This window comes from Panulirus ornatus, chromosome 19 (assembly GCF_036320965.1).
Source record: "Panulirus ornatus isolate Po-2019 chromosome 19, ASM3632096v1, whole genome shotgun sequence".
Classification (NCBI taxonomy): domain Eukaryota; kingdom Metazoa; phylum Arthropoda; class Malacostraca; order Decapoda; family Palinuridae; genus Panulirus; species Panulirus ornatus.
In genome coordinates, this window is record NC_092242.1 from 56,908,356 (window position 1) to 56,922,292 (window position 13,937).

The 13,937-nt window shown below is 37.1% G+C and overlaps 1 protein-coding gene across 1 annotated transcript in view; it reads left to right on the forward strand.

Moving 5' to 3' along the window:
* Positions 1–13,937, forward strand: part of LOC139755533 (optineurin-like) — a 47,707-nt gene continuing 33,770 nt past the window's right edge. The window contains exons 1-5 of the mRNA XM_071673939.1: positions 1–110; positions 2,742–2,883; positions 4,080–4,179; positions 7,205–7,383; positions 11,677–11,841. Coding sequence (XP_071530040.1) covers positions 2,749–2,883; positions 4,080–4,179; positions 7,205–7,383; positions 11,677–11,841 — 579 coding nt within the window. The 5' untranslated portion in view covers positions 1–110; positions 2,742–2,748. The remainder of the gene's footprint in view (positions 111–2,741; positions 2,884–4,079; positions 4,180–7,204; positions 7,384–11,676; positions 11,842–13,937) is intronic.

Consider the following 13,937-nt stretch of genomic DNA (forward strand, 5'->3'; position numbering starts at 1 on the left):
AGAGCCTCTCCCTTGACACATAGAAAACGGAAACGTAAACAGGAGCAGGAGGAGAGTGAGGAAAGGGTGAACGCTGACAGGAGGAGGGAGGAAAAACTTTGACGAAGGAGGTAATTATAGTCCTCTGTCTGTTAAATACTCCCAGGAATTTTAGTATTGAACGTGTAATAACAGACTTATATTGTTGAGTGTATAATGGCTTTTATAGGTTAGCAACTTTGAGAAAATATTGAGCACTGGTACGTTTTGACTCAAGATTACCCTTGCTTATTAATTGCAGTGCTAAGTTCCGTTCAGGAAAGCACAGTTAAACTACATCGTTCCTGAGGCGCAATACTTATAAAAGAAAACCATCTTAGAATTATTTCTTATGTATGTACACAATGTATTAATTCACAACTTTGATACACTATGGTCTTAAATATTGATGAACTGAAACATGCACAAAGATTGTTTGTTATTTGAGAGTGAGCAAGTGTTCATACAACCAGATATGGTTGCCATGCAACCGAATTTGGGCCAGTCTCTGGAATTATTCTGTCTTTAGACTCTGGTCAGAATTATGGAGTCTTAAATTCTCATGCATTTTAGGTTTTAATAGTAGGCCTTTATGATAATAATACTTTAAATTGAGAATTTTTTAGGAATTTTTACATAACTTTTAGTTTCATTGCTAAGGTTTTTTGTTGTACTTTGTATTGTAGTAAGCTGTTACTTACTTTTTTTAATATATCTTATTAAAAATTCTGCAGTACCCTGTCGGAAATGTTGCCTTCAATTATGATTTTGTTATAATATAAACTTTCATATTTCCTGTCATTGGAAAAAAATTGATAACATGTAAGGTGAGAATAAATCTGAAGAAGTAAAGGTGTAAGAATTCAAAAGGTTAGATTGTACTGTAGAAATAGTTGTACATATCTTAATCTGTGGGTGTAGCATGTCACTAGCTGTAATTTCAGCTCTTGTACATTTTTGTCGAAGGTATATGCTAAGTAGTTGAGCAGTGTGCTTCATTTTGGTATATGAAGAGTTTCTCCTTTGATAGCTCTCCAGTTTGGTATACAATTTTCCACCCCAGTTACTAAAATAGCAGATCAGGAAGCCAGCCCCAGTACAATAAAAAAGACAGTAGATTTTATTGCTTCAATGGGAATTGGTCAAAACTCTCTGAATGGCTATGGATGGTAGATGAATTAACTGCTGGGTGAGAAATGTGTTTATGTACAATTATTAGTGAAAATGATGATTGGGATGTAAAGAAACAGTTAGATATTTCAAGTCATGTAACCCATGCAAAGGAAAGCTGTCGAAACATGAAATATCAGAAATTCTTTCAAAAAGCATCTGACATATATAAAGTGGCTATTGCTAATATAAGTGATGTTGACCATTCTGTTGAACATCTCCAAATCTTAGTTTTCAACTGTTTGATGAGGCCTCAGCATAAACTTTACAACATAGACATTTGGACTCAGTCTTACACTGAGCACATGCATGGGGAACATCAGAGAGTGGCAGAATGATATTGTTTAGTGGTATATGTGCTCACCCTTGCCATTTTCCTCTTCTTATCTCCCATGTTGTCACCATAGCCTTCCTCTTCACCATTAACATGTTTTGCTCAAAGTGTATTACCCCTACAGCCAGCGATTTCTCTCCTGCCAAGCAGATAGATGAATTGTTGACAACAGTGTATGATAGGGTTAGTCACTGTGCATGTGGCAACTTCCTTTATGTGTCTACAGGTATAACCAATCATTGTAACCATTTTCCTCTTAATGCCTCCCATATTTCTGACACTATCTTTGCACACACCGTCAACTTTTATTTCCAAAAATATGTCACCTCAGTAGCCAGCAGTTTTTGTCCTGCCTCAGATATGGATGAATCATTGACTGGTATGTGTGTGTGTGTGATTGCTAGTTATCTTGCATCTGGCAACTGCCTTGGTTTATCAACAGAAAGGACTGCCTATTTATAGTATAGTCATGCAAGTGCAGTGATGCAAAGTGTTAAGTGAAAGATAGAGAGGAAGTATGTGGTTTTGAATTGATTTCCAGCAAATCGTGTGTATTAGTGTTACATATGTATGTAAAGGAGATGAAATAACTTTGGGATGAAAAGAATTTTCGGGAGACATACTTTGACAAATCTAAGTGTTGGCTAACATGCAGAAAAATTGAAGATGAAAATTACATTTCTTGGAAGTTTTTGTGCTATAATAGTAAGATTTCCTCATACTTCCCATGTATATTATGAAAATCCTATTATTTATGTATTTATTTATATTTTGCTTTGTCGCTGTGTCCCGCGTTAGCGAGGTAGCACAAGGAAACAGACGAAAGAATGGCCCAACCCGCCCACATACACATGTATATACATACATGTCCACCCATGCACAATATACATACCTATACATCTCAATGTACACATATATATACACACACAGACATATACATATATACACATGTACATAATTCATACTGTCTGCCTTTATTTGTTCCCATCGCCACCTCGCCACACATGGAATAACAACCCCCTCCCCCCTCATGTGTGTGAGGTAGCGCTAGGAAAAACACCAAAGGCCCCATTCGTTCACACTGTCTCTAGCTGTCATGTAATAATGCACCGAAACCACAGCTCCCTTTCCACATCCAGGCCCCACACACTTTGCATGGTTTACCCCAGACGCTTCACATGCCCTGGTTCAATCTTATGATAATGAATATAAATTTCAGGTGTGTAATGGTACGGCAAGACGGGTCCAAGATGGGTCAGGGTGGTTTATGTGGAGTAACCACCCCAGGCATAGAGTCTTTACCACCCATGATACCCGCAGCTGCTGTCACAACTTCAAATGGCATGGCTTCTGAAGTGCAGGTGAGTCCAGTGGTTACAACAATTTTTACAAGTTTGCAAGTAATTTTATTGTAATTTTTTTATAGTAATGTTCTTATCATTATAAACAGTCATCTGTCATCTGTAAACAGTCAGTTTCTGTGCTTGAAATTTTGTTTCATTAATTGATTGTTTTGAGATTATAAGAAAGTGTTACTTTTTCAAAGTATAGACCAAGTTTGATTTCGATGGTTCTGGCTCCTAATGTTTTTGAAACTCAGCTGCAGTGCTCTTCACTCTACACTTCATATCATCCAAGCCTTTCTCTACTTATTTCACCACACTATTCATCATGACTTTCACTTTGCATGCCATGTCATCCCAAACATAAATCTGCTATCCTCTCATGTAGCACATTCAGCAATTCATCAAATACTGTCTCCATCACTTTTTCACCCTCTTCCTGATCTGCTCCTGTCAGATTGAAAAAGTTCAGAGTACAGATGTCCTTTACTTATCACAATTTTACCAACCACAGTTTTGAGTATAAACACTAAGAACAATGGATACATTTTACCTACCATGGTATTAAGTATGAGTATCCATGGTCTTCCACAGTACCACGAAAATTTTTCCATACATTCAATGAGTGTCATGTGGCTGTGGACTGCTTTTGATTCACCTCAACAGACCACCATTTCTAGGGAAAGTTAGGAGTGCCATAGCCAGATGATGTTGCTAGGGCAATTGTCATGGAAGCCTTTTGCTGGACATGCTTCGTGGCTGCGATATGGGAGTACCTAGGTGTAGCATTAGTGGTGACATACTGCCATTAGATTATTTATTTGCTGTTTTGAAAATCATTTCTCTGTATTTTCACAGGATAATCATGTTATTTTTCTTAAGTAAAATATGCTTATTTTTAACCATGAAGTATTGATTGCAGGACTTGAGATATGTATTCACAAGGATCACTCCCTCTAATCCCCAATTTCTCATAGGCGCTGTACCTTGCCAACCATAGTTTTGCCAACCATGGGATCTTCCAGAACCTAACCCTAATGATTAAGAAGGGAATTGTTTAGCTAATATAAATGGACAGATAGATAGTTATGGCCCTATTGAAGGAAGACTTTATGTTTCAATCATTGTCTTTGTATTGTTAAATGCAGCAATAAGATTTTAAGAAACGTTTTAAATGAACATGAAGATCAATTCAATTTTTTTATTATTTGTAGGCATCATTATCATCACTGCTGGCAGTTGAGGGAAATGTGAGCCAGGATGACCTTATTTCCAAGCTTCGCACTGTCATCAATGAGAACCTTGAGCTGAAAGGTATGATAGATAGCCTTTTATTGTCTCACTTAATTTTTTTTATCTTAAGGGCACACATTTTTAAAGACTTCTCACCTCCCCAACCCCCAACCTCAAGGTTTGTGAAATATTAAAAAGGACTAAAGAATTACCATGGAATACCTGCCTTTAGAAATGGGACAGGTAATTATTTGGAACAGAACAAGGTGGTAAAAAGCTTCTTAGTTTATTGGTGTAGGAAAAGACTGTCTTAAGTTGCCAGTAGCCACACAGTAATTTTATGAGTCATCTTGATTTTCTTCATTACTTTTAGAAGCATTGCAGTTGGAGATGTGTTTTTCTGGAACATGATAGGCACGCTGAGGGTACAGTTGTTTTCACATACATACTCCAATAATTATACTAAAAGTAGATTTTATAGTTAGCCTAGAAATGATACTTGATTATTATCTAAATGACTACATGCTGTTAATTAACATCTCTACAGTATAAAAGATCTGTCAGTGTTAAGTGCAGCACTGTACTTAACCTCACCTCACTGAATAGCAAATGGAATATGCACGTCTCATTGTATGAACTGTAAGTTGGAGCTTCACTTGTTAAGTCTGTAAAAGGAGGAAAGTGTTTGATTCTGTGCTGCTTTAACCATTAAATGCCAGTTGAATGTAATATTGCAAATCACAGTTATCCTTTTATGGACAGAATTATCTCATGTTGGAGAAATAATGTTGCATTGGTTTGAACTCTTTTGTTTTTATTTTATCATTATTTTTTTTTTGTATTTTCAGAACCATAATGCCAAAATGTTGAATAATAATATAAGTTATGATAAACCCAGACCTTGGAGTGTTGGCTAAGAATAAAACTACTAATGATAGAAACAGCCCTGTTGTCATCCACTCTTGGAAGATTCCATCATAATAGCATTATCCCATATACCTAGCTAAATCCCCCTAGACACCTGGATATCAATAGAGATTATTGAGGAGACCATTTATTTATGCGCCATGGGATCCTCTTGGTGATGAATGTTTATGTGTATTTTTAGCTCATCCTGGACTTTACACTAGAGCCTTTATCTTATCCTTTAGAATCCTTTCACTAGAGGAAATCAAGAAAAGGGGTCTTTTACACTTGTTTTCCACCTTCATTAGATGATGCCTTAGTTTGGACAATTTATATCTGTTGTGTGTGGCTTTAGGGATTTCTCCTTCAGGAGAGACATGTTTCCACAGTGCCTTCAATTTGCAAGTGAGATATTGATTTTTTTTTATTGTGTGGAAAGTTTTCTCTAAACCTTCCTCTTCCATGTGAATATACCCTCATGCTTGATGGGCAGACTGCAGAGAAGAAAAGTGTAGGATTGAAAGTTGAAAAACATTTTCTCTCTAAGATGAAGTACTGTGAGACTTTATTCCTTGCTTTCTTATCCTCCCTTGCCTTCTCTTGTTTTTTGGGATCCTTTCTTCGTACCTACTGTCACTACCTTTTGATTGAGTTGGTTGTTGATGTCATCGTGGTAGCAGTTGTTGATTAGCTAGAGGTGTGTCTAAACAAGCCAGTTGCCATTATTACTGTTGAGTGATAAGGATGAGAAAGCAAGGTATTCTTCATTGGATATACTGAGAGTTGAAAGGTCTTGACTCTGATTTCCCTTGATATTGCCCTAGAGAGTATCTCATCCTTGTGGCACACTACCTTAAAGTGAAAAGTTTTTGTTTTCAGAATTACATTTTACCAGTATTGTCCTTAATGTTGATGAAGAATAAATATTTTTCTTTGAAATCTGCCTAAAAAAATACGTTTTTGGTGCCAGAGCAGAAATTCATACTTTTTACATGATTTTAAAGATGTAATGATATTGTTATATTGCCTGTAGATTTCATTGGAATTAATGCATAAATGAAGATATGAAGATTAAAGACTGAAGCATTTCCATCCTCTCAGAATCTTGTTCAGTTACTCACTGTTAGAACCAAACATGTTTATATTTTCATCAATAAAGTGTGGACGTCATAACTTCCTCCTAATCTGCATCACCAATGTTGAATCTCACTTTCATAGTCACTTTTATCTGTCACCACTGTGGGTAAGGTCATCCAGCATCCTCATCATAATTGCAGGGTCTTTATCCAGATGGGTAGCACAGGTACTATATTATTAAGCAGTTTCATCCTCCATTTGCTACATATGTGCATTTTTCATATCTGTACACTTATTCTAGGTGCTTTAACAAAATAAGCTTTTGTTTTGGTATTCACTTATGGAAGCAGTTTCCACAATACTACAATGTGATGCATCTGCTGTGGGTGGACTGAGACAAAAGTTGGACAGATGTGCCAAATGAATTATAAGAGGTCCAGCCACTGGTGACATGGATGGCATGTATGACTGCTAGTAGTATGTAGTAAATACTAGGTATGCTTAACATGTATGAAAACCTCAAGAGGGTACAGTTTGGTTTTATGCAGAAAGTGTATGAAAACCTTGTGAGTGTTAAGAGTAATGGAAAGTCAGAACCTGCAGCAGTGGAAAAGTCTGCTTTGTCAGACAGCTGATCAGAGGACAGGGATGCCCCATTTAAAGCTGCCTTTCTGAAAGCTGATTTGCTCTAGGGCTCTTAGTTGTTGTTTTTTTTTTTGTTAAGCTGATTTGCTACAGAGCTCTTGACTTTCTTGTAATTTATAATGTGAAAAATTGCAAAGTCAAATGAGTTGGTCACATCCACCACTTTTGTTTACATTTGTTTAACCAATGATGACCAACATATTTAGAGTGCTCTAGGCCAATCATTGGTTAGCTAATTGTGCCCTTCACTTTAAACATAAGATATTGATATGGAAGGTACTTTGAAATTGTTTTCCCAGATTTTTTAGAAATCCAGATCACACATAGTATGTGCTTCTTTGGAGGTGAATGTTGATGGTAGTAATTTGTCTAGTTAGCTAACTGTCCTCTTAATTTCAGGCCTTCATTTTATTTTGCCAGTATAGTACTGATAGAGTAAAATGTTACTCTGTTCCTAATCACAGAATAAATCCTACAGAGACAGTGGCACAAAACAACTTAGCTCTTCGGCAGCAGTTGGGACTGGTGGTGAAATGGAGACAACAAAATGATTTATATCAGCAACAACAAAGACAACATATCAGTGAGGTCACTCAGCAACTCTCCTCACTCCAACAGGAAAATGCTACCCTTAGAACCCATCTTGCAGGTTCAAAGGTGATTTAATGCATCTGTGTTTTACAATGACCTGTCTGTGTGTTTGTGTTTACCTATTTGTACAGTACAGAAAGAGAGTCATACACTTGTGGGACCCCCATCTCTTGAACTTTCTTTACCATCAAATAGACTTTTAAACCTATCTGTACAATGTGCATTCACTGTGCCCTTGCTTAGTATGTTCCAACTATCTACCACCCATACACTAAATCAGTGTTTATTTACATCCTTTCTAACCATCTTGCACTTTTTTTTTATGCCCTCTGTTAACTCTTGGTAGTACATTTCTTAATCTTTTCATTGTCAACACCATATAGCTGGTTTATGTATTTGAAGGCTGTAGTCAGGTTCACCCTTCTCTTTTCTCCTCCATTGTTGGTTGCTCTTCTCTCTACCCTCTCATTGCATCTTCAAGTTCAGTGAACAGACTTGGATCCACTTTTGGTCTTATGTATGTTGTCAATGGCTTACCAAACATTTCCTTTTCTGTATACTTGCATGCAATTGTAGTATTTGCCAATATGTAGGTTACCTCTTTCACAATTCTTTTCATGTGCAGCTGTGGTAACAGATTAGGCACAAGGTCTGTTTCATATATAGAATCCAGTAGTTTTTCCCAGTATGTAGTATTTGCAACTGATGCCTTCTTTTAACACGTCCCATCATCACTGCACTTAATCAGATTGACTCTCATAGTCCATGTATCTGACCAACTAAAGAGTTTGTCCAAGACCCCCTGCAAACTGGTGCAGTCATTGTAAGTCCTGCTTTCTCTCATGACCTTGGCTTCATCCACAAAAGTCGGGTACTTCAGGCAAGACATTTACATGCACCAAGAAGGCATTGGGATTAAGACTGAGCCTTGTGCCCCTTGTTCCCTTCTTCAAGGTATTATTGTATCCACTGAAGGAATGTGTTTGTTTGACCTGTGTTTAGCTTTAGCATCTTATGGGAATAATGGCTGATAAAGCTGATCCATGACATATTTGGCCCCTCTGTTTCTTTAAATCCTCCTCTAGTTGTAACAACTATTTTCCTAATGTGGGACTCTGGTAACAGTTTAGGCACAGTGTTGACTCTTAAGTCCTCACACATAGACTCCTGAAGCCTGCTAAATGATAATCACATTGAGGTCCTTTTCCATTCTATCCCATCCACCTTATTTCATATTTGCTCAGGTTGAATTTCATCGACCATGTATCAGACCAACTCTTGTAAGGTGATGCAGTCACCTGACTTTTTGCTTCCAAATGACCTTTGCATCATCTTCAAACATATTCAAGAACAACTTCATACCATCAGGCAAGTCATTTGCATAGATCAAGAAAATTAATGATCCGAGAACTGAAGTCTCTCTTTCTGCTGGTTATCTCGACCCACTTGGAGAAAGCTCCTCAGACATGTGTCCTCAGTTTCCTTCCATTGAGATAATCGTCAGTCTATGAAAGGAGTTTTCTTCCTTATTCCTGCCTGATGGTCCACTTCATCATCCTCTCATTTAGTATAGTACAGTACAGTACAGTGACTGTCCAAATGCAAATAATCCACCTAGCGTTCCCTTTTGTTGAAGACTGAAATTGCTTTTAGAGATTTGTTATGCATGACTTCCTTTCCCAAATACTGTGTTAGTCCCTTTCTCTAGTACTGTACTAGTCTCTCAGTTTGGTAATTTCTCTTCTGTAGAAAGTCATCAGCTTGCTTTTTACTTATCTTTTTCAGAACCTTACACATTCCTTTGTCAGTCACTTTGCCTCTTTCCATTGACATCTTGAACTGAACTTCAATAAGTTTATATAGCATATTTGCTCAAGTCTTCAGCAGTTATGGTGAAATTTCATTAGTACCATTCACCTTGTATAGGTTGAGACCTTTTATTATTCTGTTGATGTATTTTCTAGATTTTTTTTCATACTATTCGCGATTTTCCACGTTAGCGAGGTAGCGTTAAGAACAGAGGACTGAGCCTTTGAGGGAATATCCTCACTTGGCCCCCTTCTCTGCTCCGTCTTTTGGAAAACTAAAAATGAGAGGGGATGATTTCCAGCCACCTGCTCCCTTCCCTTTTAGTCGCCTTCTACGACATGCAGAGAATACGTGGGAAGTATTTTCTAGATATCTCAGTGATTTCTGAAACCTCCTCCCCATTCCATCTCACTAGTCTGGGGCTATAGTGTCATTCACTGTGAAAACACTTTTGAACTTGTTATTCACTTCATCACATCTCACAGTCCTCTGCAATTTTTCCCTCTGAATCCCTTAGCCTTATTAACTGCTCTTTTACCAACTCCAGATGAACATATGGGAAATTTTTGGATTTTCTCCTGCCTTGTTCACAGTGTTATTTTCACAATTTCTTTATTTCTCTTATTTTATCCTGTTATACTCACTCCTTGCTGTCTTATTCCTTGTAAATGCTAGCTGGCTGGAGTGCTGTTCATATCTTTGACACTGCTTCTTGAAACTCCATATCTTTTTGACGTCTTTTATTAAACCAATATATCCTCTTTTTCTTTTTTTTACCATTCCCTCCACATTTGAGTCTTGAGGTATCCATGATCTTACCACTTCATTGTAGATTTTACAGAACATGTCACCACAAAGCCCTGGTTTTTAGCTCCTGAACTCTATTTCCAGATCAACATTACTATAGAAATTGTTGGTATGTGTGTAGTTTCTGCAATTAGATCTCTTTATATCTTGCCTCACCACTGTTCTTTTAATAACCTCATGTGTCATGTAGTCAGACTTGAGGGCTACATGATCACTTCTTCCAATTGGTGTAGAACGTATACTCAATATTGTTGCTAGTGTGTCAGAAGATAAGATGTAGGAATGGTGTATCAGTCCATCTCATCTTGGTGTGCTTACTGATGTGTTGGTAGAGGCACTTTTCCTGTGTGCATTAAATTTTTTTTGTCTCCTTGACTCCCTGTTACTTTGAGAATCTAAATTCCCCGGTTTATCTCTATATAATTAGAATTATCCATTATCATTGCTTTACTGTCTTTGTAAAGTATTTTTCTTCTTCATTTACCATCCTGATTGTTCATTCATTGATGTTGTTGTATATTTGTTTTGGATCATTGTGATTCTTTAGAGGATTATATAATATGAACTCCACCATTCACTTCCTACTGTTACTCTCCCTATCATATATTGTCCGAATGGGCCATCCTCCACTACTTCTTGAAACCTAAGGCTGTATTTTATTAAGAAGGCCAGTCCTCCCCTTCCTTTGCCTCCACTTTCCCCCCTTCCTGTCATGTACCCCAGTTGGTGGGTAGAGCAGGTGAGATCTTATCTTTAGTGAGCTTTGAGCTCAGAACTCCAAACAATATCAGGTGCTTTTTCACATATACAAACCTTAAATTCGAGCTCTTTACCAATAACTATTGGTGGATCAACATTTGAAAAGATTAGTCTCAGTCTGACGTTACCATATTGTAACACTTCTACCCTCTCTGCCATGCTGGCAGGATTTTTCCATCATTGAGCCTTGTTTGGCATTTCCAGTTTTTGTCTTCCGATTGTATTCATTATATGTGTGTGTGTGTGTTATTACCTATTAGTACTGTATGGGGAGGGGGTTGTACTCTTGTGGGGCCTCATCTTTTAGACATTCTTTACTAACATATATTTTCTTAAATTCAATATATACTGTCTGCACCAATCTTGTCTTCAGAAATGTCATCACATGCAACTACCACTCTTATACTCTAAAAGTACTACTTTACATCTTTTTACATAAGTTTCTTGCTTATCCCTGCATCTCTTGAAAGAGCTGTGCAATGTTTGCATCAACATGTTTTGAAACTTTATGTTTGTGATCAGGTCAACCATCACTTTTCTCTCTTACAAGGTGGGCAAATTGAAAACCTCTAGATTTTCCTTACTTTTATATTGTAAAGTGCTTCTTTACATATTCTTAACTAGTTTCTTGCTTAATGTTATGTTTTGTTTTTTGGTTGCTGTAACCATACATCTCTCAAAGAGTTGTTCAGTGTATGTGTCACTGATCTGTTTTGAATACTTAAATGTTGTGATGGAGAGATAGTTTTGCACATGTGGGGTCCCCATCTTTTGAACTTTGCTTCATAAACATTTATATACCTCCATGATTTCATTTTATATACCTCTCAATTTATTTGTAGGATTTTATGACTTTGCCTTTATGCATGTTTAGTGTATGTATTTTTTTGTTTACATTTAAGTTTCTGTGTTGAATATATACATTATAGTGGATTTCAATTGATGTTTCATCAGTCCAGGTAACTGTTGATAATTATATTTCAGATGTCAGAAGAACCACAACCACGTTTTCAAGAATTAGACGATACTATAAAGTTGTTGAACACACGCTTAGAAGTGGCAGAAAGAAACCTAAGACAGGTTCAAGAGGAAAGAGAAAAGGTTATGGCGCAGAAGTCTAAGTTGGAAGGAGACATGACACTTTTGAAGGTAAATTAGACTGAATATCATACTGTGTACCAAAGGTCCTAGGTGAACTTGGTCAGTAGTCAACTTGTGTTGCACATGGCTCAGAGCGCCATCGTAGCAAATGTGCTAGTTACTTAGTGTGATATGAAATTTGAAATATATTTCATATTCTTGAATTACTTAGGTAATTCTAGGAGACTGAAGGATATATTTTTGACAAAAAGTTATAGTTTTTGATAGTCTACACACCATATTAACCCCTAAATGCCAGATGAATTCCAATTTATTAGTCTTGGATAATGCCAAAAGATAAGGTCTTTAAGTCGTCCATTTTCCATTATAACATGAAAACATACTTGTGAAAGTAAATGATATGTTTAAACCAATGAAGTAACATAATGTAAATGGCCATGGGTGTAATGCTGAAGTTAACACAGTGATAAGTGTGTGGAAAGAGAGGCCATTGTCTGTGAGGTCAAGGATGGCATATTAATGATGTAGTAATCCCGATGGTATTACATGGATGCTTGGCATGGGCCCTAGATAAGAAAGTATGGAGGAGGGTGGATGTGTTGGAACTGTTTGAGATATTATGTGGAGTAAGGAGGGATGGTTAGACAAAAAAATGATAGGGTAAGAGAGAGTTGTGGTAGTAAGAGGATTAAGTGTGAGAGAGCTGAAGAGCATTTTCTCTTGTTAATGAGAATGTTTTTAGGGTGCCCAAAGAATGCATTTCTCTAAATAAAGGGGTTCGCAGTTTGCTTGATATTAGTAGCAAAGGGACAAGTATGGACAATAGTTTCTTGCAACTGTTGACCACCATATTTAATGGAGGTTGTGCTCTTTATCTTGAACCACATAGGTTCATAAGCTGTCATTATATATTCAGCTAGTATTTGCAAAGTATTTAAAGGCTCAGAAGTCGTAACCTAGAGACATAGAACTCAGTTCGCTGTTGTCAACCACTGTGAGTGAGCTATTTTCCTTGGATTATAATGTGAATACGAGATTGCTTGGTAAATATCAAATGAGTATTTTTCATTTCTTCTCAGTTCATTACAGTCTACTTCAATACCTCCTAATTTGATAGCTTGAAATTTATATCAGCTGGAATTTTCTCACAGTCTGCTAACTGTTTGCCAACTTCTGTAAATCCAACTGGTCTGCTTGTTTTACCATCCATAGTTGTGATCAGATGCCTTAAAGGCATTTCATTAGCATGAAGCTGGCAAATAAGCCAATGGCTTGCCAATATTTTGTTCTAGCAGGGGGCTGGAAATCCTCCCCTCTTTTTTTTTTTTTTTTTTTTTAATTTTCCAAAGGAAGGAACAGAGAAGGGGTCCGGGTGAGGATGTTTTCTCAGAGGCCCAGTCCTCAGTTCTTAACGCTGCCCCACTGACACGGGAAATGGCAAATAGTATGAAAGAAAGAGAAGTGTTGTTACTCCATTTTTAGGGCCTGTATTTACAGCAGTGCCATCACTCCCAATTGCTATCAAGTATGTTAGATCACCTTTAGATGAAATAAGAAAACCTTGAATTTCTTCTGCAGTATCACTGCTATAACTGGAATTCTGAGTAACATGGGTAATAGATTTTGATTCAGGGTCTTGTAAAAGACAAATATGCTCTATATTTACAACAGTTTATCCCTGGGGATAGGGGAGAAAGAATACATCCCATATATTCCCTGCATGTCGTAGAAGGTGATTTAAAGGAGTGGTAGCGGGTGGCTGGAAATCCTTCCCTTCAGCTTTTACTTTTCCAAAAGAAGGAACAGAGAATGGGGTCAAGTGAGGTTATTTCCTTCTTAGGGTTAGTCCTCTGTTCTTAACACTACCTTGCTAATGTGGGAAATGTTAGATATGCAAGAAAAAAAATTATCTTTGAAAATTTGCTTGTTTTTTGTTCTCTGACAATAGTTTAACCTTGTGCCCATCAAAGTAAATGGCTAAAGGATTAGTTGTGCCCATCTCACTGCATTGTTGACTTTCACTGCATGCTTTCTGCCTTTCATGGTGGATATTGTTTCTGTCAATAACAAAATTGAAATTGCTTCATTAGTTTCACCTATATCTTGCAGTAGTGAGCTGGAAATAGTTGCAGCTGTCCTGCCTG